This window comes from Aptenodytes patagonicus, chromosome 11 (genome assembly GCF_965638725.1).
Source record: "Aptenodytes patagonicus chromosome 11, bAptPat1.pri.cur, whole genome shotgun sequence".
Classification (NCBI taxonomy): Eukaryota; Metazoa; Chordata; class Aves; order Sphenisciformes; family Spheniscidae; genus Aptenodytes; species Aptenodytes patagonicus.
Genome location: NC_134959.1, coordinates 13,104,159 through 13,129,487, shown reverse-complemented (window position 1 = coordinate 13,129,487; position 25,329 = coordinate 13,104,159). Strand labels below are relative to the sequence as shown.

At 46.4% G+C, this 25,329-nt stretch overlaps 1 protein-coding gene and 1 long non-coding RNA gene across 2 annotated transcripts in view; one reads left to right on the top strand and one right to left on the bottom strand.

Moving 5' to 3' along the window:
• The window catches only part of TSHZ3 (teashirt zinc finger homeobox 3), a 64,380-nt gene extending 46,491 nt beyond the window's left edge, over window positions 1-17,889 (bottom strand). Inside the window, exon 1 of the mRNA XM_076349183.1 lies at window positions 17,846-17,889. Coding sequence (XP_076205298.1) covers window positions 17,846-17,885 — 40 coding nt within the window. The 5' untranslated portion in view covers window positions 17,886-17,889. The remainder of the gene's footprint in view (window positions 1-17,845) is intronic.
• Window positions 17,890-19,731: 1,842 nt separating this feature from the next.
• On the top strand, window positions 19,732-21,127 carry LOC143165523 (uncharacterized). Its single transcript, XR_012996268.1, has 3 exons — window positions 19,732-19,760; window positions 19,998-20,098; window positions 20,861-21,127. It is a non-coding gene; the product is annotated as an uncharacterized LOC143165523 (long non-coding RNA).
• Window positions 21,128-25,329: the final 4,202 nt, after the last annotated feature.

Genomic DNA, 25,329 nt, shown 5'->3' with positions numbered 1-25,329 from the left:
TTCGCACTCTGATAAATACATCTCTGAAGAGACTGACTTTCTGTCCGGTCCTCAGCTCCTTAATCACACTAAAAACTGGTACCACTAATACCCAGATAAGCAACTGTGGCAGACTCAAGGAAGAATCTAACGCCTCCTTTCTCAGTGCAGGTGCGTCCCACATTGACTATATCCAAGATCCCAATTATAAGAATGCAAATTCCTTAGGTTAAAAAATTGCCATTTTAAAGTTTCGGGCGAGGTCTTGTCTGGAAAGTACAGAGCACATAAGTGATGTGACAGACTTCAATAATCATTACACACAAAAAACCACATAGGGACATCTCTGCTGGATGTAAGCAGCAAAATCTGGGGGACTCCAGAGTGTTAATATTATTATAGGTTTGTACTACTGCTGCCGAGAAGACCCACTCATGGATTAGCACTCCATTATGTCAGGCATGACACAAACGTGTAACACACAAAGGCATTTCTACTTAGACAGTGTAACCAAACTACTTTACATAAAGTTGGTGGATGAAAAGCTGGACATGAGCCAGCAATGTGCGCTCGCAGCCCAGAAGGCCAGTTGTATCCTGGGCTGCATCAAAAGCAGCGTGGCCAGCAGGGCGAGGGAGGTGATTCTGCCCCTCTGCTCTGCTCTGGTGAGGCCCCACCTGGAGGACTGCGTCCAGCTCTGGAGTCCTCAGTACAGGAAAGACATGGACCTGTTGGATCGGGTCCAGGAGAGGGCCATGAAAATGCTCAGGGGGATGGAACACCTCTCCTATGAAGAAAGGTTGAGAGAGTTGGGGTTGTTCAGCCTAGAGAAGAGAAGGCTTCGCAGAGACCTTATTGCAGCCTATCAGTACTTAAAGGGGGCTTATAAAAAAGATGGCAGCAAACTCTTTAGCAGGGCCTGCTGCGACAGGACAAGGGGGAATGGCTTTAAACTAAAGGGAGGTTAGATGTAGACTAGATATAAGGAAGAAATTTTCTACGCTGAGGGTGGTGGAGCACTGGCACAGGTTGCCCCGAGAGGTGGTGGATGCCCCATCCCTGGAAACATTCAAGGTCAGGTTGGACGGGGCTCTGAGCAACCTGATCTAGTTGAAGATGTCCCTGCCCATGGCAGGGGGGTTGGACTAGATGACCTTTAGAGGTGCCTTCCAACCCAAACTATTCTATGATTCTGTAAGTTGATAGTGTAATTTAAGTATATTCTTCCAGTCTTTACAACAAAGCACACCAGTCATTTTATCACAAATTTTAACTGTTTTGTTTCCTTTTATCAACATTCATTAAATCAACTTTACAAAATGTCTGTAGTGTCTACAAAAAAGTTCTTAATTTTACCCTCATGCAAACAAATAGTTTTGTTAACTAAAAAACACTACCAGTGAACATCGAGTAACAAAAGATGTTTTCCTTTGAGAAATGTTAAATACTTCGCTTTTTCACGACGACTGAGCACAAGTTTCAAAGGGACGATAACTTTGTTTTGTAATTTGTTTATTGCTTAATCATGAAGACCAGATTGAGCATTTGAGTCACACAATTTTGTGTTGCACACTCCTACAACAAGAATGTGCTGTAAAATTTTATTTCTTTTTCCTTCAGACAGCTTACTGCTTGCTTGTCCTACTGCTTATTCAGCTCACCATCTCAAAATGAAACATGATCACATAGCAAGATTTCACTGCTGCTAGGATATTTTATGCAGAAAACACGTAAGCATGAGGAAATAATGCACCACTACTCTCATATATTACATCGGAGTATTTGCTAACTAATATAGATAGGAAGCATTTTATTGCAGGCCCAGAGCAAAAACAAAGGAAGACAAGGTATCCTGGGTAAATGATACATTTCAGCATATAAAAAAATCACTCACACACTATCTTTGCTGTTTCAAGTTCTACCTTCCACTTTTCAAATATTCTTTCAATAAAATTTGCAACAAGTCCGACCCAATTAGTTCACCTAGTTTACATCTCTCCATTTTACTCATAAAGTTAAGGCTGTTACCAGAATTGTACTCTTACGCACAAACTATCTAACTAATTAAATTAATACGGCAATTGCAAGGGGATTTGGGGGTTAACTAGAAAGAAAAGCATACGTTTAACTCTAAAACAACAGCACAGTGTATATGGGATTTTGAAGGTAAGTGAATGAGAGTAACATATGAATTCAGATATCTCTATTTTGGGGACCCTACGGGGGTCCAGATCTCTACACATCAGTCTTCTCTTCTTCATGGCACTAGTCCTTCCTCTCCCTTCTCGTGAAAGCATTTCCTCTCCTGCTCCTTTCTACACAATTACCCTAGACATTAAAAGTAGTACCCTGCCTGATGGCTTGTATCTGATGATTCCCTATCTTCGAGGCCATCTGGCTCTGCTCCTGGATTATCAAGTGACGTGAGTTAGTCATCTTGCACCTATGACAGTAAGCCCATTATCTTTTACCCCTGTCATTTCTGAAGAGGTATCCTAGAAAATATGAATACTACAAGATACTTTTCATACTTTACATCATATAAGTAAGCACATACAAATGTATTTCATGCATTTCACTGCAGTGTGGCTCAAACACTGAAGGACGTTCACTTAGAGAACACCAGGACATCTTCCAAGCTTCAGGCTTAGCTTGCAGAAGACTTCTTAAGCACACTGCTGACAAACTGAAAACTGGAGATAAGAAATATTTCCATTTCACTGCACATGCTTGTAGGACTGAAACCCTAACATCACTGTGCATATAAAAGATGGAACAGCAGGCTACACTGAGAGGAATAAAAAGGGCAACTAACCTTAAATATGTGGAATAAAAAGTATTTCTCATATCAGAAATCTTCAGAAGGAAACACATATTCTTAATCCTTTAAGGAGACAGCGCTCTCTAAAGACAGTGAGAAACACCTGGATCTCTTGCAGTGAGGAGGACAGACCTGAATACTATCTGTCAGGTAGCTGCAAGTGTATGTACTGGGGCGGGGGGGAAGTGTTATACGCTTATTCGGTTCAGCCAAGCATAGGACATAGTTCAGCCAAGCACATTCTATATATTTCCTCAAGATATTTTTCTCAGTATACAAATATCATGTAACTCAGTGGTTCCTACTGAGATACAACATTCTACTTAACACAGCAAGTTAAACACCGGCAAATGCTTGATTATTATTTGACTGTTTATTTTAAACTCCCTTTGCACATTCTTCCACCAGTTAAAGCAAAACTGTTTACTATCTGTTATGGTTTTAATGTCTGACATATTCTGTTCATTTTTCACTTCATATGAACAAAAAGGCAATCTAGCTTTAGCATGTTCAGTACCAAGGTATTTCAACTTCCTAAGCAGTTTTCTTAATACAAGTGCAAAAGCAACTTGCATTTGGGGAAGGGTGAGGAAGGGGCTAGGACAGAAAAATCCTTTCATAGAGTCCAACCTCTTTCACCTGTGAATCAATAAATACTGCGAATGGGGAATAGCTATTCTGTCTTCCCTCAACACCACACACGGAAAAAAGACTAGGAAAAATCAGAGGGAAAAGACGCACCTCAATTTGATGAGCAGAGGGAAACAGATTATCAGAAGGAACTTTTGTCTATAATCTGCTAAGAAATCACTATCAGACTAAACAATAGCTGCCTATATTCCACCATCCAGCCATCTATCCATATGTCTCTTAGCCAACATTTTCTTGATGTCAGCACTATATATCCCTCCACTAGGGAACTACTGCCACAGTTCCCCCATCAGTAAATAAAACTGTGATCAGCAGATCTGAAATACAGCAAATACTTGAAAAGGTATCAGAGGTGTTGATATGTGAAAAGGGGACGAATCCGTTTCCCAGCAAAGGAGGAAAAAGCTCTATAGCCATAAACATGTCACCTCACATGCGGGCATGGCTATCCCACATCTATTTAATACACAAAAACTTGTTAGAGAAACCACTGCATACCCATACACAAACATACACCCGTTTGCCCTGTATAGGCACAGGGCCTACACATCTATGACAAAAACCGCCAGTAGTATGTCAAACTGAATCATCATTACATATAGAAGAAAAAAGAAGTTAGCCCAATTAAAAAAGCACCTGCCAGCAACTCTAGACAACATCCTAACTTTACATAAAAGTGCTATGCTGTTAGCCCTGGGTGATACTGACTTCGGTCACACAGTACATGGAGGATATTTCCAAAGCTAATGCTAATATGTACTACTATGCTTTCAGAGAGATTTTATTACTTCTCACACAAACCTTGGTGAACATTACGTTCTGACGAATCACTAATATGAAATGTTAATTGAGGCTACAGATTTCTCCAAGTCTTCCAAGTTAACTTCAGCCTGAGCTTCCTGTTACCAGCGTTGAAACGAATAGCTCTATGCAGCAGATGTGTCATACCCAGTATTCAGATGGTACCCCGTTTCGTTCTTAGCTGTGTTCTCTCCTCCTCTAAGTAAATACTGGAATGATTACAAGTGAAACGGGGTGTGAGAGCAGAAAATGTGATACAGGCTACACACAATTAGCAGGGGAGCTGCTTTTGACACACCGCTGCAAAGAATTATGCAAAGAATAATCCAAGGAATTAGCCAATGTGAAAGGGATGAGGTGTGCAATAACGGTGTGCAAGATTTTCATTCTGCAATTTTAATTCCCAGTATCTCACGGCATATATCCTTGCAAATCTTGCTGATAATCAACACTAATATCTGGGTTTGATATTGATATTGAAAATAGTGGTTTTGTTCTCCTGGCTGCAGAAACTTGAAGTTTCTTTGTCCAGTTCTAGAAAACAGAGTAAAGGAAGTATGAAATAAAAAATGAAAAAACACAAAGGGAGGGAAAGTGGCAGTCACCTCTGCTTCACTACTTACAATTTTTTTTTTTTAAATAAACTTTAATAATGCAATCATCATACTTATGTTCTCTTGTGATCAGTATGTCCACAGACGTCTTACCTTCTAAGCAGGAACACCAAAGTTGGGGTTTTTTGGACTACGTGAGTACTTTGCCCAGAAATCAAAAAGATGATATTCCGTTCTCACAAAGACGGTTTACAGTATTACAGCCTCAGACACCCAGCTTTTCGGCAACTATAGTGTTCAAACCCGTCTTCTTAATTTGCGGACTGACGGCGGTATAAGCTCTATCTGGCTGTTTTGCAAGCATTGGTCAATGATGCTCTACACCAGAAGTGCATTCCTGTGTATGCTTGTGCTGGGGCACACTATGCTGCACCTACTACCAGGGTATCTAAACTCTGAGGATTTGGAAATTAGGCTCTGCAGCATCCTTTTTATCATTCCAGCTAAAAATAATAGGATTGCTGGAAAATCGGGTTCAGGAATCGGCTCACAAGAGCCTGTTATTCCACATGCTGATTGGAAATGAGATAGGTACTGCCTCAACATCTTTCCTATACTGAATGAAGAGCAATACTGAGGACTTGTCGAGCTTCGCCTGCCTTGCCGATGGCAGAGCTAGTGCAACTCTGATAGCTGCTATACAGGATAGCAAATGAGACAATACACTGAAAAGGTGGCCCAGAATGAAAAGGCTGGATGAAAGCCGTGGGACCCTTACTTGGACGGGCTAACTGCACACTCTAGTAACTGCCAGTGAAGATAGTAAAGCTGAAAGAGGCTTAGTGCAAGCATGCAGGAGATTTGTGACAGAAAGTTAGAACTCCATGTCAAGCCTTTCATGCAAACAATAAATATTACTTCTGCTCATAATCAGACTTTTCTCCAGCATCGTCTTTGAATGTTGAACCTTTTTCAATTAATTAAAAACTATGCACTGCAGAGTGCATATTTTATCAGCCCTCAGCTGCTTAAGTGTCTAGAAAAGACCAGGCAGTTTTTCTTTTTTCCAGGCAACCCAGAGCAAGTACTTGCAAGGGTCATATCTTTTTAATTATCTTTTCTCTCTTTGATTAATTATTCCGTCTGACAATAGCGTGTTTCTAATGCTATTCACCTGCCTTTGATGATTGACAACTTTTCTGTCTGATTCAAAGCAAACAGCTGCTGCCATGATTGCCTAGCAACCAGGATGTGATGGATGAGCCCCAAAGATGGATGGCTGCAATAAATCATGTCTCCAGCTATAAAACTGAAAAAAGGGATAAGAATAAAAGCGAACAAAAAACAAAACAAGGTTTCTTCCCATGAGTGCACTCAGCTCCTTACATATTACACCTGAAATGGACTTTGTGTCTATTAATAGCAAAGTTTTCTAATCAGTAAGAATGCAATGATGCCATTTGTATCAAGGTGTGTTTACAACTGTTCCAGCAAATTGGCACTTGCACTTCAATTACCTACTGTGTTACACAAGTGCAGGGGTAGGAGATCAAAGTTTTACCTTCTACTGCTGAAGTCTTTATAGAAAATATTGTATTTTTTCAGGGTTTTCTCATTATGTTGGACTTGAATGAAGTGTATAAACTTGAATTCGTCTTACTTTTGGCAACTGAGTGTACCAAAATCTGTAGAAGTGATAACAACCACTGGATTTCTGAAAAACTCGTTTCTATAAAACTCATAAAGTCACTGATGGCTTTGTGAAACGTTTCAACCTAAATGCTGTTATGTTGTTTATTAAATGTTGCTATAATTCCCTCTTGCTAGGAGGGCATCTCACAATCAAAGAAAAAGTTCAGGTGACAAGCAGTGTTTCAAAAATACCATCTACCTGTGCAAATTCAAGACTGATTCAACAAAAAGCCATTCTCGTCTAATTTTACCTACCATTCCCGTCAATCGTTTGATTTTTGTACGATGTGCCAGGCAAGAAACATGCAATAGTTTGTCAACTCCGAACAAGTTTAACCGGGCTGCGTATCACACTTGCCCAGAGATGTTTGTGCACAAACACCCCATCACTTGAAGTTTTGGCAACCTATTGCTGAAGCTGTTCTATTGCTGGAGTGTCTATCTCCCGATAGTCACTGCCTGCACTTCCAAGACCTAATTGCCTATAAAAAGCTGCTTCCTTAATTCTTCCAGCAGGTGGGGGTGTCCTGGTTCCAGCAAAAGTGCTTCAAAAAGGGAAGGGATTGCCCTTGCTATTTACATGGGCAGACTATCCACCTCCAGGAGCATCCTGGACACCTGGGAGTGAACGCCAAGGTTCAAAGATTCACAACACTGGGTGAAGAGGGTGGGCGGAAAATAAAAACGTAAATGCTGAAATAATTATGTTCTAGAACTTTGTTTTCTTTGCAATTATGGGACCAAAATGCAGCCTATTAGCAGAAGGAAGCTGGATTGTGTTAATCTGTTCACAAGCACATTTTTAAAGCACATTTTTATACTGGAACTGGCAATGTCTGACAATGCTATGCTGGAGCAGCTACAGTCCTGCTTATATTTTAGCGTTACGTACGGCATGCATCTGTATTCATGCAAAAGATTGCCTGTATCCTTGCACAGGCAATAGCTTTGTCTACATTCTTTACAATTATTGAAATGCTCTCACTAAAAACTTAACTCTGTCTCTGCCCGTCCCTCTCTCTTACACAAACACACACGGAAATCCAGCCCCTAAAACAATTGTAAGGCACTCCTGTAATGACCGGCTAGTATCTGGTAACAAACAATGAGAAAGCAAAGCCATCAATCACAACGTGCACGTCGAGGCCTCCATTCTGTCCCAGCTCATCCAACTCTCAAGTTACAGCTTTACACGGCAAGTCTAAATAATATTCAAAATGATAAATGGCACTATAAGCCTGATATCCATCATCAATCTTTTTTTAAGGAACATCCATCTTCAATAATGCACGTTTGAATCATGTGAAACCAAGAGCTCCCAGATTCATTTACACAACCCCCAGCAAGCCGGTGCTGCTTGAATGATACGTGTCACCCAGTTTGTCCCAACTGCCAAACTTAAAAAAAAAAAAAAAAAAAAAAAAAAGGGGGGGGGGGGAATATAAAAAAAAAAGAGCGAGAGAGAAAGAAAACAGGAGGGGAAAATCTTCAGGGGGTTGAACAAGGCGACTTAGCAGATAATATGAAAGAACATAACCTCTTCAGTCACTCTGCCAGTCCCCCCCCAGCACAGGCGCTCTCCCTCTCCGCCGGCCCGACCGTCCCTCTCCCCGGCCGGCGCTGGGCCGTAGCCGGGCTGTGCTAAGGGGAGAAGACAGCCGTGCCGGGAAGGGAGCTCCCCCCGCGCACCCCCCGCGCTGCCTGGCAGGGCCCGTGTGATAAATGACACATGTCATTCTGTCGGGAGGGAAGGGTGGGTCAGTGATGTATGGCTCTGCTGAAAAGGAAATCGACTGTTTGGCATGGTGCGGCTATTCTCCACCAGGATTTAGTTTCAGAACTCTAAAATGAAATCTCCGATGTTTCAAGTGCACGGTTAGGGCAGGCCGACGTGCGGCCGAGGCAGCTCCCCCCCCCTTTTTGTTTTTATCCTCTCTCTGCCCTTCGGATTTCAAAAAACTGCTCCACTGACTGGAAACTGCAAAAGAACACACATATATCAAAGTCTTCAATAGTTATGATCCATGATAAAATTTAAATAGGTTGAGGTTTCTATTTTTATTTATTATTGGGGGGGAAAAATGGCATGCAGGCTTGACACAAAAGCAAGATAAAAATTAGCATGTTTGAAGTAATCGTCCCACAGCTTGACATCTGCATAGTAAATTTTAAAGGAAAAAAATGTGTCAGGCAGGCATGAGCTGTTCCCTCCCTCCCCCCCTCTTTCATTAGCTCACTGGCAGGGTGGCACTTCTGAACCTCATTACTGCAGGAGGATTTATGAAGCTGAACCCAATGGCAAAGAAAAGGCATCTGTCAATAATTGTAGGGAGCTGCACTCACAGCTTTGAAATCTCATTAAGTATGCAGTTATCAGGCATAAAGATCAAAAACATTACTCAACTCCGACAGAATCTTATGGAGGAACATTAATTAGCAACAGGCCTACAGTACAAAAAAAAAAAAAAAAAAAAAAAAAAAACAGACTTCCTCTCACACCTGCCCAACCCACAAACCAAAAGAAACACTCCCCCTCCCTTCAGAAAAAAATAATTCCCAGCATCTGAGACTGATCAAGTACATGAAACAAGAGAGAGGAAAAAAAAAATCCAGTTGAGACAGTCTTGGCGGTGAAGAGAGAAAAGGAAGAAGCTGTCAAAGTTGAGAAGGATGTCAGCACTGGCCCTGATTACAAGGGCCTATACAGTTCCCAGGCCTTTTATCATCCCTGCCATCAAAAACAGACTCTGTGTCACAGATGGATGACTGATGGCTGCCAGTCTTAAGCAGCCTCGCCAAGCCTCCAGGAGGCCCCTGCTGAGATCTGGCCCTCCAGCAACAGGCTTGACCTAGCAGGAAAAGGACTGCAGGCACCGAGCCCAGTCCCAGAGATACTCAGAACAGCACCCTGTTCTGTTCTTCCCCAGAACAATTCAGCGAGAGGTTGGTCGGGGTTTGTTTGTTCAGCTTACAGAAGTTAAATGTAGTATTTCTGCTCTCCACGCAAAGACTGCGCATTATTTGAAAATAACACTAGCAAAAAAAAAAAAAAAAAACTCCTCTTTATCCACGCTGAACGTATTTTTCTAATCCTGTTTCTAGTTTGCATTTTAACCACAATTTGCACACTCAATTGCTTAGAAAATACAGGAGAGTGAAATATAAATTTGGGGGAAACATACAAATTCATAGACGAAGCTGGACCATAAAACCAAGTGACCTTTGCAGCATTAAGTATGGTGTGCAACTAATTAAGAACTATGGCCATATTAACATTTTTTGTTACAGAATCAAGGATATCAGCTACACAGCTTAACCCATTGCACATATTTTTTTCATTTCCTCTCTATCAAAAACTCTGTTTGCAAACAATAACTCAAAGCTACTTGTTAAAAAAAAAAAAAGAGGGGGGAGGGAAATCACCTTCTACAGTCTTTTTCCCACTTGGGACTATGCCTGAAAAACTCCCTCTCTAGTTACATGCTACCCTTCATACATTTTATATTTCCCATAATTTTCTGCTACAAAGAAGCTTTCCGCTGTACAACTTCATTTCTGTGTTATTTACTATGTACCAGATTTTAATACAATGTACAAATTTGTCTCTTATTTCACGAGATATATGGTGATATTTACGTTTCACTTGTAGCAACGCTGAAGATTGGCTTCTTAATGAACTACATCTTTAATAGTGCAGAATCAGAGATATAAGCACACACATATAAGACAACCTGCCAGTCAGAATCTTTTCAGTATCTAAAATTCATTCATTTCCTAAGTAATGTGCTTTAAAATAAATGTTAGCTCTGACAAAATGCGGAAGCGGAGGTTCCGCTCTAAACAAGATTTTAAAAAGAATTTTACATAAAGTGTTACAATAAGGTGTTTATATTTTTTCATATGCTTACCATATTACTTTTATTATGTGTAGCATCAAAGTGATTATAGCAATTACGTCTAACAGAATTAATTATAGAACATCCCATCATTCCTAAATACATAATGCATTAGAGGTAAGCCAAAGAAAGAAAACATCTTGACTGTGGTGACTATTGTTGGAATAATTTTTTCTCTAAGCATAAAGGCAAAACCAAAGTAGAAAGAAATACATAGAAACGGCGGGGTAACACGGTAAAATGTTAACTACAAAAATCTGAATATAAAGGCGGGTACATTTTTAATAGAGATACTAACCTGCGTAAAGCTGCACTAGCACAAATATCCAAGTAAAATCCATTAAAGTTTTTTAATCGTGAAATATGGAAACTAGCCAATTCACCTAACCAATGTGTTAGTACATAAAGACAAGAGTGTATGGGTGAAAGAGTTACAAGCCTTTACGTATGCAAAATAAATTCACTCAAAGCTTCATTAATATTAATTTAAATTCAGAACCCATTTACATTAAATTGTTCATTAAAAATTGCCTATTTTATGCAACATGCATTCCGCAAAGAACACATAAGAAAGTGAAACAGAGGGCTCAGTTTAATGATAGAAATATCAAAAGTAAATGAATTTGAATCATTCCAAACGAATAATAAAACAGCTCTTTCCTCTATGCTAATGTGTTAAGTTTGGCGGGAGTTTGGTGGATGGGCATGAAAACTGCTTTGCTTCCCCCCGCTACAGCTTGGCCGGTGCCCTTTTGACCTCCCCACCACCATACAGTCTTGCTAAAACAAGAATTATTTATGGACAGGACCTAAAAACCACCTCCGTAAAAGCGTTCACTAATTGTGAGCACACTGAATCCCTTCAAAACTCGTATTTATTCCAAGCGATGTCAAGTTTAGCTTAGCTGCTCAACAGTAATCCCCGGTATGAGGAGGATGGGAGGTAAAGGTAAGGCAGGCTGGGAATGGAGAGCTCTTCATTGGTAAACTCCCACACCAACACACACAGTGAACTTACGCGATTCCCCACAGCTGTTCTGAATGAAGAAAAGAGAGTTGTAATTAATAACATGTGTCCTGACAGAATTAATAATTTATAATTAAGTCTAAAATACGAACTTAGATTATTCTTGAAGAGTCGCACCTTTACTGCCCGAACAAACCAGGTAATGGCATTGGCAAAGAGCTTCCAGATATTTTATGATCTTCTGGTAACTCCTTCCCCACTCTCCCTCCGCCCCCGGGGAAAAAAAAACCTTTGAACGTTTTCTGAGAAATATCTTAAAGTTGATGCTGGCAATGAGAAGCGTTTAAATTCTGCAGATTGGCTCTCTACTGAGATGACCAAAATATCTTTCAGGAGCAAAATCAGGAAAATGCAGTAGGATGAATCTCGCAGTCTCTGAAATTAAGCCCTACTTATTTCAACCCTTACAGTTCTTTTTATGAAAATGGTAACAAACAATTTCAAGCTCTGACAATGTTCTATTCTGCATTATTATACTTACGAAAACTACAACACAGTCTCTCGTGGACTATGCTTTAAATCCTTTAAGCCAATTTTCATGCCTTTTTTTTTTAAATGTTGAAAACAAGAAAAATCAATTGCATAATTTTTTTTCAATCCTCCTGCTTTAGGTAATGACACACACACAAAAAAAAGCAACGCATCCATTGTTTAGTGGGATTTTTAAAATTAATTTAATGTCTAACTGCAAATGCTGGAAACTAGAATTAATCTGTCTGGATAAAAAAAGGCTTACAGACATTTAAATGCATGTATCGGGACACTTTATCAACCTAACATAAAATTGTCATCTTATCTTATTATATGACTATTTTATGCATGTGTCAAAGAATTTAAAAATGAATGCCTGTCTATTCAGTCTAATTACAACTGCATATTATCTGTCTGGATGTACCAGTCCATATCATTGTTACCAAATACAATATATTGTATTCACCTTTCATTTTTAACTTAAGGCTGATAAACCATAATTTGGGCATAACTAAATTTAAAAAAAACCCCAAACATATACAGAAGGAAAAAAAAAAAAAAATCAGACTCAAACACCTGAGGTAGATTGTTTAGTAAATGATGCTGAAGTATTTCATAGATAAGATAACACACGATCGCTCTGCAAGGATGTTATTTTCGGTGTTGTATCATAACCATACATACACATACACTCTTACTTGACAATGCAACACTTCAGGCATCTTAATATTTGATCTACTAGCAGCACCTTGTAAATAGGGCTGTATTAAAATTTGACAATCTGTATTTGGATTTGCTAGGAAACGGTCATGACATTGGATTAAAATATGGATTATTACACCATAAAACTAGCAGTGCCAAGGTTTGTTCAGAAAGATAACTCGTAAGGTTACTTTAGGTCCTGGCAAATTATTTCTTTTCATTCACTCTGTACCACCATATGTTTCTACATAAGCGTGCACGTAGCACACTTAAAAATTTACCCCACACTTCACTCTGAAGGTGATCTTTTCTATATAGTTTCCACTAATCCTGGAAACAGGGCTGACAAAAAGGACCCACTCTAATCCTGCTAACTCACCCTAGCTTCACTGCATTTCCCATAACCCTGCAGCAGTCACAATTCATTCTAATCACTTTACAAAACAATCTTTAGTAAAAAGAGGAAAAATGCAGACTTGTAAGCCAATTTAAGAAATAACTGCTGATACATCAGTTATTGACTATTTCACTCCTGCTCATGATAGTGCTCAAGGCAAAACCGAGAACAAAATGACAACATCAACCGCACGCAATAAACTGTGGCCCAGGAGAGCACTGAAGCCCTAATTGACAGCTGTCAAGCTAATGGGAGAAATGGCAGCTGATTCTGGAAAATTCTGTTTTCCAGACGGATATTCAGGGGGATCTATCAGGCTTTTTTATATTTATGCCCCTTTTTCTTTTTTTGCATTGTTCCTCACACTTTGCCGAAAAAAAAAGCACAGGACAGCCATAACTAATCATTTTGTCAGCTTGCTGCTAGGAAGAATCTCTGTCCAACAGAGAAATATGTGGCAGGTTTGGAGGCAAATAACATACCAAGGGCTGACACTGCAAGTACCTTTATAGGTAGTCTACTGTATCGTCACATTTACTTTTGGGGTATGTATGTAGTTGCAAGCAATTCCCATAAATTAAAGCAAGCATTCAACTTCCTGAAGTCAGAGCTGCCTGGAAATCCGGCTGCACAACCTGCATGCCATCGTGCATCTGGATTTCTGTGGCGCACTCCCAGCCTCGCTCTGGAGGCGCTGATACCTAGCAAGAGCACTGAAGTCCCTGCAAAGTGGAAGTGCTCTGCATCTCTGAAAAATCAATTTAATGTATTTCAGTATTCACACAGACCATGTGCACCTTTTGAATGTAAGCACTGAAGTTGTGAAGAGCCCAAAAAGAATGCAGCTATCCCTAGGGTTTAAACCAGAGTAGATTGGGGGGGAAAAAAATAAAACACCACGGGCCCCAAGTTTGTTTGGTTTTTTCCAGAGGGTTGAAAACTCAGTGCAGTTGTCTGGGCCTAAAAAACAATAAATATTTTATTCAGTTTTTTTTAAAAAAAAGTAAATTAGTTTCCAACAAATCATTAGTTCCCAACCCCTCCTCAGAAAAGCTTTATATGTATACAAAATACGTATTAAGTCGTTTCTGTCAGTAGGAAGTACATTTTCTTGATCTTTTAAATAGGTTTCTAAAAAAAACTACGAGTGAAAGCTATAATTTAAGGATAGATAATTACTGTTTGCATGAACAAGACTGGCCTCTATTAATACAGTATCTTAGCCTTCCTAGACAGTAGCCTCTAACCAGTAAATACCTTCTTCCTTCTGACTTAAATGACAGAAGTCATTGGAGCAGCAATTCTGACCATCTTCTCGCTTTAACAGGTGAGGAATAAAACTGCGATCCCTGACTCTTCCTCCCAAATTTATCTACGATATTCACCTGAGTCTCAAAGGAAACAAACCGAAATTATCATTTTTCCAGATTCTTGATTCTCAGAGACAGCTTTAGTCTTCCACAGTGTGGTGTTAACACTTGGGCTAGACATAAAGAATTTGTGCACCTGTCTGTTATGTCTGCGAGCTCTGTGCTGCTGAGAGTTCTTTGTTGTTGTTATTCTACTCCAGACCATTAAAAGGGCCCTAATTCCTATGACATGATTATCCAGGTACCAAAGCCCATTTGTCACCTGCAGCAGAAAATTGAGTTAATGCACAACTAAAGGCAACCAGGACTGTGTAATATCAACTTGATTACATCAAACTAGCTGCAAACCTAATTCTGCTGGATGACACTGCGTGGAGCTTGTCATCTCCAATCATTAAAGCTGTCAGGAATCCATCAGGTTTACAGCTAATTAGGTGAACACTAATGAAGCTGGCAAAACAACTTTTCTTTTTTTATGGCTGAGCGGACCTTTCAGTTTGGAGAAAAAAAATTCTCGAGTATTCTCAAGGTTGCTGGGGACTGGATTTCCTGAGTTACCAATCAGCAGACATCTTTAATTCTCCCCCCACCACCACCTTTTTTTCTCTCTCAGTACCAAGCAATCAATTTGTCATCACTCTCAGTATGCCACAAAAGCAGTCATGAACCTTATAACTCGCAGCTCTGAAGCCAAAAAGGAGGGGGGAAAAAAAAAGTAAGTTTCTTCTCTCTTAAAATAAAACGCCTCATACAGCTCACTTATTTATCTTCATGCACTTATCAACAGCATAAATGTTCTTGTTTTTTCACTCTTCTCAAATAAGTAGCCCTTCAGTCATTCTACATCCCCCATATCCATTAGGCAGAGGCATTTTGATAAAGTAAAGCCAAAGCTAGTGTATGGGAAAGAATGAAAGCACTCACTCTGCCAACTTCTGATTGACCATTAAGCTATTGATGAATGTGCCTGTCAGGAGAGAGACAATTAAATCAAATATGAAACAAAGTCGTTTTGACGGGTCATTTTGATAGAGCAAAACCATTCTTCCATCTCCTATTAGTCCTGCAGTCAAGTTTTTGTAATGAATATTTCTTAACTAACCTGTTATTTCTCAGCTGTTTTTTAAGGTGTTAAAAAAAAAAAGCCTTTGCTTTTACTGCTATTAGAAAAAGTAACATTTCCAATGTGACCAATAAAACAGCATTTCAGTGGGAAGCAATTATACACAATACTAAATGTTTAATGTGGCTATCAAAAAGCTAAAAGTTTAAAGAGATTACACTTCTGCTAAATATGAAAGATAGATCACACATCACGGATGATTCACTTGAGAAAGGAGAGAGAGACGGAGAGTGGTAGAGAGAGAGAAAAAGATACCTCAGAATGTGTGTTTAGTGCAGAAACATTTTCCTCCAGCCTACGGAGAGCCCAACATACAGCACAGTCGAGTATGTCAAATACTTGGAAGAGCTAGATTTTGCAGAACTGAATTAATGTTACAAAATAGAATTTCCCAAGCATTAGGAAAAGTTCACCTTCTTAATTTATTTGAAAAGTGTTATTTGATGGCACGGGCCAGAAATGCAAAATATTACCGTGAAGTATTTGGCTACGACATTGTTTGCTAGATCGTACCACTACCGTACTGCAAAACTTTCCAAACTTTCTAGCTGTTAGTATATGGAGTAAGACTGCTGGAAAGTCTATTTCTCTATTTCAAAAGTCCTAGATGAATGCATGTATATGTCAAAGAAGAGAAGAAAGGAAATGTGGACATAGTTATTTACAATTTGTATTACTCCCCGAATCCCCTGCTGTTTACTAAATTCAAACCATACCACTCCGAGAAGTTGTCAGACAGTGTGAAAGCACTGTCACGTTTTTGAACGCCCGTTTTCTAACAACGCCCTACCAAGTTGCAGGACTACCTGCTTCAAGTTGTTATAAGCACAACTACAAATGCACTACCGATCACGCTGCCGGAGCCTGCGGAAAACTTCTACACCCGGCCTCCTGGGGTGTAGAGCCTTCCTTTGTAAAAGGCAAGTTATGGTGTTGCATCCCGGTCCCCCAAATCTGCCCCTAACCAAACCCGATCCCGTTCCTCCACCTAAGCCAGCCCCATGCCCCTGGAAGCCCTCGTCCATGTGGCTATGTGGCACATCAAGCCAGGAGCCCCTGAAGTTGTGCTGACAGAGAGTTGACAGGCCACGTGTGACGTCACCGAGTCTGGCGTTACCATGGCAAGTGATTTATTGATGTTTATCGGGAATGAATAGATCAAAGGCAGCCAGATGACAGGCGATCAATCAGCCATCAAATCAAGGATGGCAACAGGCCAAGGAAACCTTTTCCAGCCCACATATCCCCAACTAAGGATTACTGTAAAATTATGTGGGGCTTTTTTTTACTGTTTTCTTTTCAATTTGGCTTTTCAAAAAAACACTGCTTAAGTTTAACAGGAGTTGACATTTCTGGCATAAGGAAAACAAAACAAACAAACAGAAAACCTCACCAGGACAAAGCCTCGAAAAGTATTTCTAAAAAGAAAAAAAAATGGAGGAAATTGTAAAGGCACTATCAGAAACATTTGCCAGTCATTTGACAATACACAGACCCTTTTTTTTTTTTTTTTTTCCCCTTTGGTTTCCTTTGCAGCTTCTCATCTGGACTCATAAATAAGAAATCAATAGGATTAACAGAAGAGGTTGCCAAAGAAAGTGACCAACTAGGTGGGTCTGTCTGCCCAGCAGAGACACCTCCAGTGCCGTCCAAGGGGAAGAAAGAAAAAGATAAAAGTTGAGCAAAGGAGCCAGTTCTGGGCTTGGATCTTCAAGTAACGCTGCAGACCCTCCAAATCACTTTGTCCCTACCACTTCGTTCACAGCGTGCCATGTATTTATACACAGCCTATCTCTTTTTACAGATTTTTTTTTTTTAAAAGAATATTTTCACTGGCTTTCACAAACCATTTGCATGTGAGGGAAGGGGATGGCGAAGAACGAAGACTCCAAGGGATAGAAGCAAAGTAGGTGCCAAAGTACGGGCTGAAAATGAACAAAATTCGCCTCCTTCCCCCACCCCTACAGTCACACAGATCGTATGTGTACATGTAGTATGTGCCTGCACACACCCGCCTGGCTTTCACAAAGTGTTGCCCCCAGAACTGAGTCAGGCGATGGCGGAGTTAGGAATAAATCAAAGTGGGTACCAAAGTAGGGAAAGGGCTTTCATGCGCCCCCACCCCTGCCACCCCAAGGAAAAAAAAAAAAAAAAAAAAAAAAGCCCCCACGCCACAGTGTTGTGCCTCCAGACCAAGAGTTGCTCTGCAAAACCCACGGCATGCAGCGTGCGATCGCGGGGAGCGGGGCAGGGAGGGAGCCCGGTACGGACCGACGGGCTCAGCCCGCTGGAAAGCGGTTACGAAAGAGCCGGAGGAAAGCGAGGGGAGAAACAAACGGCCGGGGAAGGCGGCTCTCGTACCTGCTGCGCGCCGGGGCGCTTGCTGCTTCCTCCTCGGCATGCTGAGCTCCTGCGGCCGCCGGCGCCGGCGGGGGGGGGCTGCCTGGGCGCGGGGGTGGGAAGAGTTGCTTTAGCCCCAGAGATCCGGTGAGCTGCTCCAGTCTCGGCTCGAGGGCTGGGTTGGGGATATATTTTTTGTTGCTGTGCATACACGATGCCGAGGAGGAGGAGGCGGCGGCGGCGGAGGAGGAGGCGGCACAGAGGAGAGGACAGCCCTGCTGCTGCTGCTGCTGCTGCTGCTGCTGCTGGCAGAAGAGGGGGGAAGTTTGACAAATCGCCCCGGAGGAAGGAGGAGGGGAAGCCCCCCGAAGAGGTGTGCGGGCGGGAGGGCTGGGGAGAGCCCGCAGTCCCCCCCACCCCACCCTGCGCCCCCGGTGCCTGGCCGGGCTAGGAGATCACGGCATAAAGACGGGGGATTTCTTGGCAGGAGTCGGCGGAGCCTCAGCCTGCGCTCTCCACTCCCCGGCTCCCGGCTCGGCGCTGGAGCGGCGGCGGCGGCAACAGGCGAAGCTTGAAGGGAAACGAGATGATCGCAGTGTCACTCAAACTAGTCCGCAAAGAGGGAGAGGGGCACCGCGCTCCCACCGCCTCCCGCCCCGGACGGCACCTTAACTCTTTGCGCATCGCGCGGCCGGACCGCCCGCCGCCGGCCGGGCACGGCCACGGCCACGGCCACGGCGGCGGCGAAGGGTCCGCCCGGGGCGGCGGCGGCGGCGGGGCGCACCCCCCCCCTCGCCGCGCCCCCTCCGCCGCCCAACTTCGCCCGCCGCCGCCGCTCTCCTCAGCAGCCCGCAGCGGCGGAGGGGCTCGGCCCGCCGGACGCCCCCGGGCAGGGCAGGGCAGCCCGCTCCGCTCGCCCCGCTCCCCGCCGGCAGCTCTTCCCTTTCCGCCCCCGCGCACACCCGTTCCCCGCCGGAGCCCCCCCCCCCCTCAGCCATCGCCGCCACGCCGGGGCACGGGACCCTCCCGGCCCCCGCCCCGCAGCCTCTGCCCCCTCCCCGGCGAGGAGGGCCCGGCCCCCGCCCCCGGCGCTTGAGCCCTGTCCCCGCGGAGCCCGGCCGCCCCGCGAGGTGACAAGCGGCGGCGGCAGCCCGGGCCCCCGCCTCGCCCCGCACCTCGCGCCGCCGCCCGCCCCGGCCCCACTCACCGGCGCGCCGGGCAGCTGGCCGCCCGCCGGCACACATCCAGCCCTCCGGCTCCCACCTGGCTGGCGCCACAGCCGCCCGGGCTCCGCTTCGCGCCGGCGGGCGGGAGGGGTGTCGGCAGCCGCGGGACCGCTCCGGCCGGCGGCCGTTAACGGCGGCGTCTCCGCCGGCTGAGCCGCTGCGCCCTGCCCCGCGGTGCCGCCGGCCGGACGGGGAGCGGGCAGCGGCCGCGCACTCCCGCGCCCCGCGCGCGCCCTGCTCGTCGGGGAAGATCACTTTTCCCTCTCTTTCCCTCTTTTCGGGGCGCTTTTTTTTTTCCTCTCTTTTCGTTTTTTTGGGTTTTTTTTTTTTTTTGGTCCAAGTTCACTGGCGAGCCGCCGCACTCAGTTCAGCGAGCGCCGGCGGATCGATGTGCTGCGGGTTTGATTGCGCATCCCTGGGCGGCGGGGCCGCGCACCAGCGGGGAGGGCCGGGGCGGCGCGGGGGGCGCGCGGGGGCCCATGCCGGCCTCCCGCCTCCGCCGCGCTGCGCGCCCGGGCACGGCGGCCCCGCACCGGCCCCGGCCCCGGCCCCGGCCCCGCCGCGCTGCCGGAGGCCGCCGGCGCTTGGGAGAAGTGAAGAAAAAAAAAAACCACCAAAAAAAACCACAGTAGCGATTTTTTTTCTTTCTTTTTTTTTTTTTTTAAAGTTCACGGGGAAGAATAAAAAAAAAGGATGATCTCACTTTTACGGTAAGATCAAAAAACTCTCCACTCGCCCCCATTCTTCGAGATTTGGGATAATTCCAAATACCTGACTAAGTGCAGATGTTGTTGCGTCTTCACATCTCATAAAGCCGCCGTGCCGCTCTTTTGCTCTTGCTTTCCTTTTCAAGTTGCAGGAAATTCAAACACTTTACATGAAGGGTGGAGAAGGTTTGGGAAAATTTTTTTATTATTACTGTTATGAGTTGATTTTTTTTTTTTAAGCTGATCTTTAGGATGAAAAAAAAAAATCGCAGTCGCCTAAAGTCCCCGGGAAATTGCTACTGTTGGGGGAAAACGAAACATTTCTTGCAAACAAGAAAATGGTGAGTTGTCAATTGCCGCTTCTGCTGCCAAATTCGCTCAGTTCCATCTCATTGATACTCGCTGGTTGCTCCTCACAGTTACAGTATCTGCTCACCGAAGGAGCGATCAGATCTACTTAAGAGACGACACCGAGACGTTCCCCCCCCCCTCCCCAAAAAACCCCTCTGTGTGTGTGTGTGTGTGTGTGTGTGTGTGTGCGTGAGCGTGCGCTTGCACCAGGACGGGGCGCGGGGCTGCGGCGGCGGCTGGCAGCCCTGTGCGGGCGGGCTCCGCCGCTGTGGCGGTGCATGCCGCTAGATCCGCCCTAACATCTGTCCGTCTCACCATTGGCGCATCCATCAGTGTCACCCTGGCTGCACATTGCAACGACAACACATCAGACACAACACAGACCGGGATTCAGTACAAATAACCAACATACTAAACAACTTAACCAGGAAGGAGGGGACCAGCCGCAGCATAAGTATTTACAAATGTTGGGCAGCCTTGGAAAACAGAGAGGGCTAGGCTGCGACTAATAACTCCTTCTTCCTCTCTCCCTCCTCCCCCTTCAAGTGGGAATTAGGAAATAATAGAAAACCTAAATAATTTATTCCCCCCCCGCCCCCCGAAGGATGCGGCCGGCCGGGGGCAGGGGCAGGGGCAGGGGCAGGGGCAGGGGCAGGGGCAGGGGCAGGGGCGGCCGCGGCGCGCTCCGCGCTCAGCCCGGCTGCGCTCCCGGCTCCGCGGGGCGACGGCTGCATCGGGACCGAATTAAACAGGGAGCCTGGCAGATAGGTGAACTTCGGGCTTAGGAGGCTGTTGGCCGAGCCGGCGGGCGCTGCGCAACATGGAGGATTTCTCCGAGCTCCGGGGCGGGAGAGGCTGGAAGAAACTTTCGGAGACTCCGCTCAGAGTGCGGGGAGCCGGGAGCCCCGGCCGGCGTTGTTCCTGCCCGGCCGCGCGGAGCACGGGGAAGGTCAGCCTGCCATCAGGCGCTGACAAAACGCCCTGAAAACTACAGCAAAATAAAAGTGATAAGGCGTGTTTAGTCATTCCAGTCCTGTAAAGGCTATTCTTAAATGCGCGAGAGTCCTCTCCAAAGCCAGGAATTGTTCTGGTCTTCCATCAGTCGGCCGCAGAGCATCCTGCGGAAAATGCTGCAGCGGCCAATCACCGATTTCGGGGGGTTTGCGAGTTGCAAGAACTTTTCTTCCTTCCACCTCGCTCTCTCTACATCTGCTCATCTCTCACTAGCTTTGTACTACACACAACCCGCCCGACGCAGCGCAGCCTCCCTTGCCCGGCGTGCCCGGCGCGCAGCGGGCTGGGGAGCGCGGCCACCCGAGCGGGGCCGGGGCTCCGCTCCGCGGGGAGCGCTCCCTCCGCTTTCGCCAGCTAGTCGGGCTCGGCTTAGCTTCAGGGGGCTGCAGTCCTCCTCTCGCTGTTACGCTCAGCTACACGCGTGTATTCATGAGTTTAGTGGCATGTGTATTTTAACAGATTCCCTAGCAGAGCTCTCCCTCTCGCAGAAGTACAGCCCGCGTGGAAGATGCTGGCAGGTTGCAACCTCAGCAGCTGAACGGTGTCACTAAGACAAACATTTGCGAGACAACCACCATCCCTGCTGTGTGGTGACGGTTGTCTAACAACACTTACCTTGCTTTTCAAAGGGCGGGCCACAAGCGCTGGCAGTGGAGGGTGATGGGCTTGTAACAGTGCACCCATTGGGGCGGAGGGGGGACTGAATGCAAAAAGTTAAACTTTCTGTAAACAGTAACTGGAGGAACTTTCTCAGCTCAATTAGAAATAAGAACTCCCGGGGGGGGGGGGGGGGGAATGTGTGAGAGAGAGGCAGCAGAGATACGTGCACGCAGACACATGGACTGCGCTTACACATTCACAACTCTTAGTGCCAAAACGCTCAGGAAGTTGTGGAATAATTTGGTTGTTAACTATATCCAGTTTTTTAAGGGAGAAAAAAAAATCTATTGAACTTTCTATCAGACGAATTACAGAGGGAAATGCAGATTCCTTCATGTGCATCGGTCTCTTTGGGGGTCACAGTCTATTTCAGAGAGCCAGAACCCGTAATTTTATTAAGTGTAACATTTACAAACATAATGCATAAAATCGATGACTGTACAGACTCCGTCTACAAAGGCTCAGCACATGAGGCTCAGCTCTAAGCTCGCTCTTCCCGGCAGTTTTAAACCAAGGTACCAATTATTTATAAGTCCCATAATTAGAAAACCATCACTCCTGAACTTTCCATCAGCTAAGAATGTTTTACATTTCAACAGCGTACACCGTTTAGAGTGCCCTTCTTTGTTGTACATTTTCAGTGCTCATTTCATTCCCCTATATGAAAACTCCGACAGTTCCCCAAGAAACCCCTCTCCCGCCACCCAGGTCCGAGCGGAGGCAGCGGGGCTAAAAGGACCATTGAGATTAACTGTTAGTTATGGGAATAGCCAGAGAGGATCAGTGAGGAAGTTTATTAAACTTGGAACGGCTGCCTCTTAGGAAACAGCGTGTTTCGGGCTTTAACCTTTCTCTCCCCCGAGCAGCGTGTTGATGTTTCGCCACTTGTTCATTGCAAACAGGGAAGGGAGACGCGTGCGTCGAGGTCCCCATGTGCGTGTGTAGCTGCTCTCATTTGTTAGCACCGCTTGATTGCTTTTCCGGGGGGTCATACCCGCTGTGCGAACTGCTCCGTCCCCGGGCTCTCTCCTCTCGCCCCGAGCAGCAGCCCGGCTCCGCGGGGGCTCCGCGGGGCGCCTCCACCCCTTCAAGCGGAGCAGAGGAGCCGGCGGGGACCCGGCGGGTCCTCACCGGCCGAGCGTCCCCCGGACACGCGGGAAGGGCTGGGCATCAGCGAGCTGGGGCCTTGCGAGGCGGCGGGTGCCCCGCCGAGCGAGGAGCGAGCTGTCGAGGGAGGAGGCGGCGCGCCCGGGGCCGGGCCGCCGGGGGCCGGGCTCCCGGCCGCGGGGGGGGCCAAGCCCCGGCAGCAGGCGCGGGGCAGGGCGGCTGGGGCCCCTCACCTGCCAGCAGCTCTTCCCGGGGCAGCCCCCCGCCGCGCACAGGCGGAGGCGTGGGCTCCGGGAGCACCACGGAGGCGTCGCCCGGGACCGGGCGCGGTGAACGCGGCAGCCCGCCGCCGCGCCGGGCACCCGCTGCCCAGCCGGGCCCCCGGGCAGCCGCCGGCTGCCACCGCTGCCTTCCGCCCCCGGGAAAAACCTCTCCCTCCGTCCTAACGCCTCGGCGGCACTCCATCGAAATGCAAAAAGTGTGCGAAAAGTACTTCGGTTTCTCCCGGCGAAGAACAAAGGCGACACAGTTTTCATTAAGGCTGGGCTAGATGAATACGGATCTGACAAGTTTGTGTAAAAACACCACTGCCCACGACCGAAAACGATACTCCACTTTTGTAAAATACAAAGTGTCGTCAAGAACCATTACAACAGCAACAATAATCTGAGAAGAGAATAAAGACATTTTGTAATATCTACATAACTTTATTAGAGCAAAATTATTTGAAAATGCCCATGAATTCCCAAACCTCCTGAATACAAATGAATGAAAGTTTTTCTTCGGGCTAAAATCTTTGCTTGAATGTAAATTGTTTGGGTAAGTGAATTTACACAGCAGCAAAGTTTGTTTGTCTTAGTCCAGTAGCTTTGCTTTAACGAACCAGATGTTTTGTCTGTAAATTGTCCAGAGGACTTTTACAGTTCTGACATGTAATACGCCCCAGAAAATCAGAACTGGGATAGCAGTGTCCTTGCGATCAGGACCAGGCATTTCGGAAAGAGCACGGGGAAAACAGACAGTAAGCACGCCCAGCGTCTTAGTATTTTGAAGCATTCCTTTTAAGCTGTAGGTAACCGTGTCCGAATCGATTCGCTCCCGCCTGGAGTTAAAAGTAATTCCCCACCTAACCCCAGATATCAGAAATGTATCCCCCCCAAAAAAAACCAACCCACGGTGTGTGTGTGGGGGGGAACGTCGGCTCAGGAAGCCGCAGGGCGCTGCGAGGAAACTCCCGGAGCGGGTCGGCCCCGTGCGGGCGCCCCCCGCCGCTGCAGCCCCCCGGGCGGAGCGGGGCCGCGCGACCCGCACCGCACCGCAGCGGACCCGCAGCCCTCCGCGGCCCGGCGCGCAGCTGGCCGCGCCGGGAGGTGCCCGCCGCGGGCGCTCCGTCCGTCCCTCCCCGCGGCGCCGGGCGGCAGCGGCGCTCTCCGGCCGGGGCCCCTGCGGAGGCGAAGCCCCCAGCCCCGCGCCGGCTGGAGAGCCGCCTGCGCCCGCCTGCCCGCCGCCGGGTGCCAACAAGTCCGGCAATCATACTCGGGCGGCGGGAGCGGCTCCCCGGCCCCGGCTCTGCCGGGGTGCTGCTGCTGCTCTCCCCCGGGAGAGCCGGGCCCGGCCGCGGCCCCGCGGCGGGGGCAGAGGCTCCGTCGCGTTTTGCGGTGCCTCTCGGCCGGGGAAGGGCTGCGGCCCCCGAGCGGCCCGGGCTCCCGCTCGCCCCAGCCGGGCTTTCTCGGGGCAGAGTCCGGGGGCGGTGAGCCCCGCTCGGCCCGGCGAGCGCCCGCCCCGGCGCCCTGCCCGCCCCGAGCCTCCCCCGCCCCGCTCCCTCGGCACTTGCCGCTCTCCCAGGGGCGGCACTTTTTGGAGATGTTGCATGTCAAAATGAGATCTGTCGTCGCGATTCAGTCCCGCTGAATTATCACTTTTTTCCCCCCCTTGAAAGGACTTAGGGTCTCTGAAGAAACAATCGGCCGCTGCTTTGAAGGAAATAAGCGATACCATTCAGAGCTACTGTAGCGTAATGTATTCACTTGGGCAGTAGGAAAATCTTTTATGAAAAATAGTTACAGATCCTGGAGCTCCACCATATGTGACGACAAAAGCCACTGTGTTAGCTGGAAGGGGTTTAGCTAATTTTACCTATGCAAAGTTTTACTAGCTGCAGGCTTTGGGAACGCCTTTGTGGAGACTGGCAGCGATCCTCAGAGCTGGTTAATTTGAAAGGCATTTGGAGGATGAAGGAGAAGGGGAAAGGATTCCCCTTATTTCTCGCATCACCTGAAAGTTTTCACTGCACTGCTAACACAGCTGTTCCTTTGCTGACCGCCTGTGATTTAAGGCAATAAAGATTTTGTTGTGCACAGATACTTCTTTTGAAAAAACAGGAAAAAATATATGAAGTGGGAAGTTGATAAAGCCTAACCCCGAGCAAAATCCTTCTTTC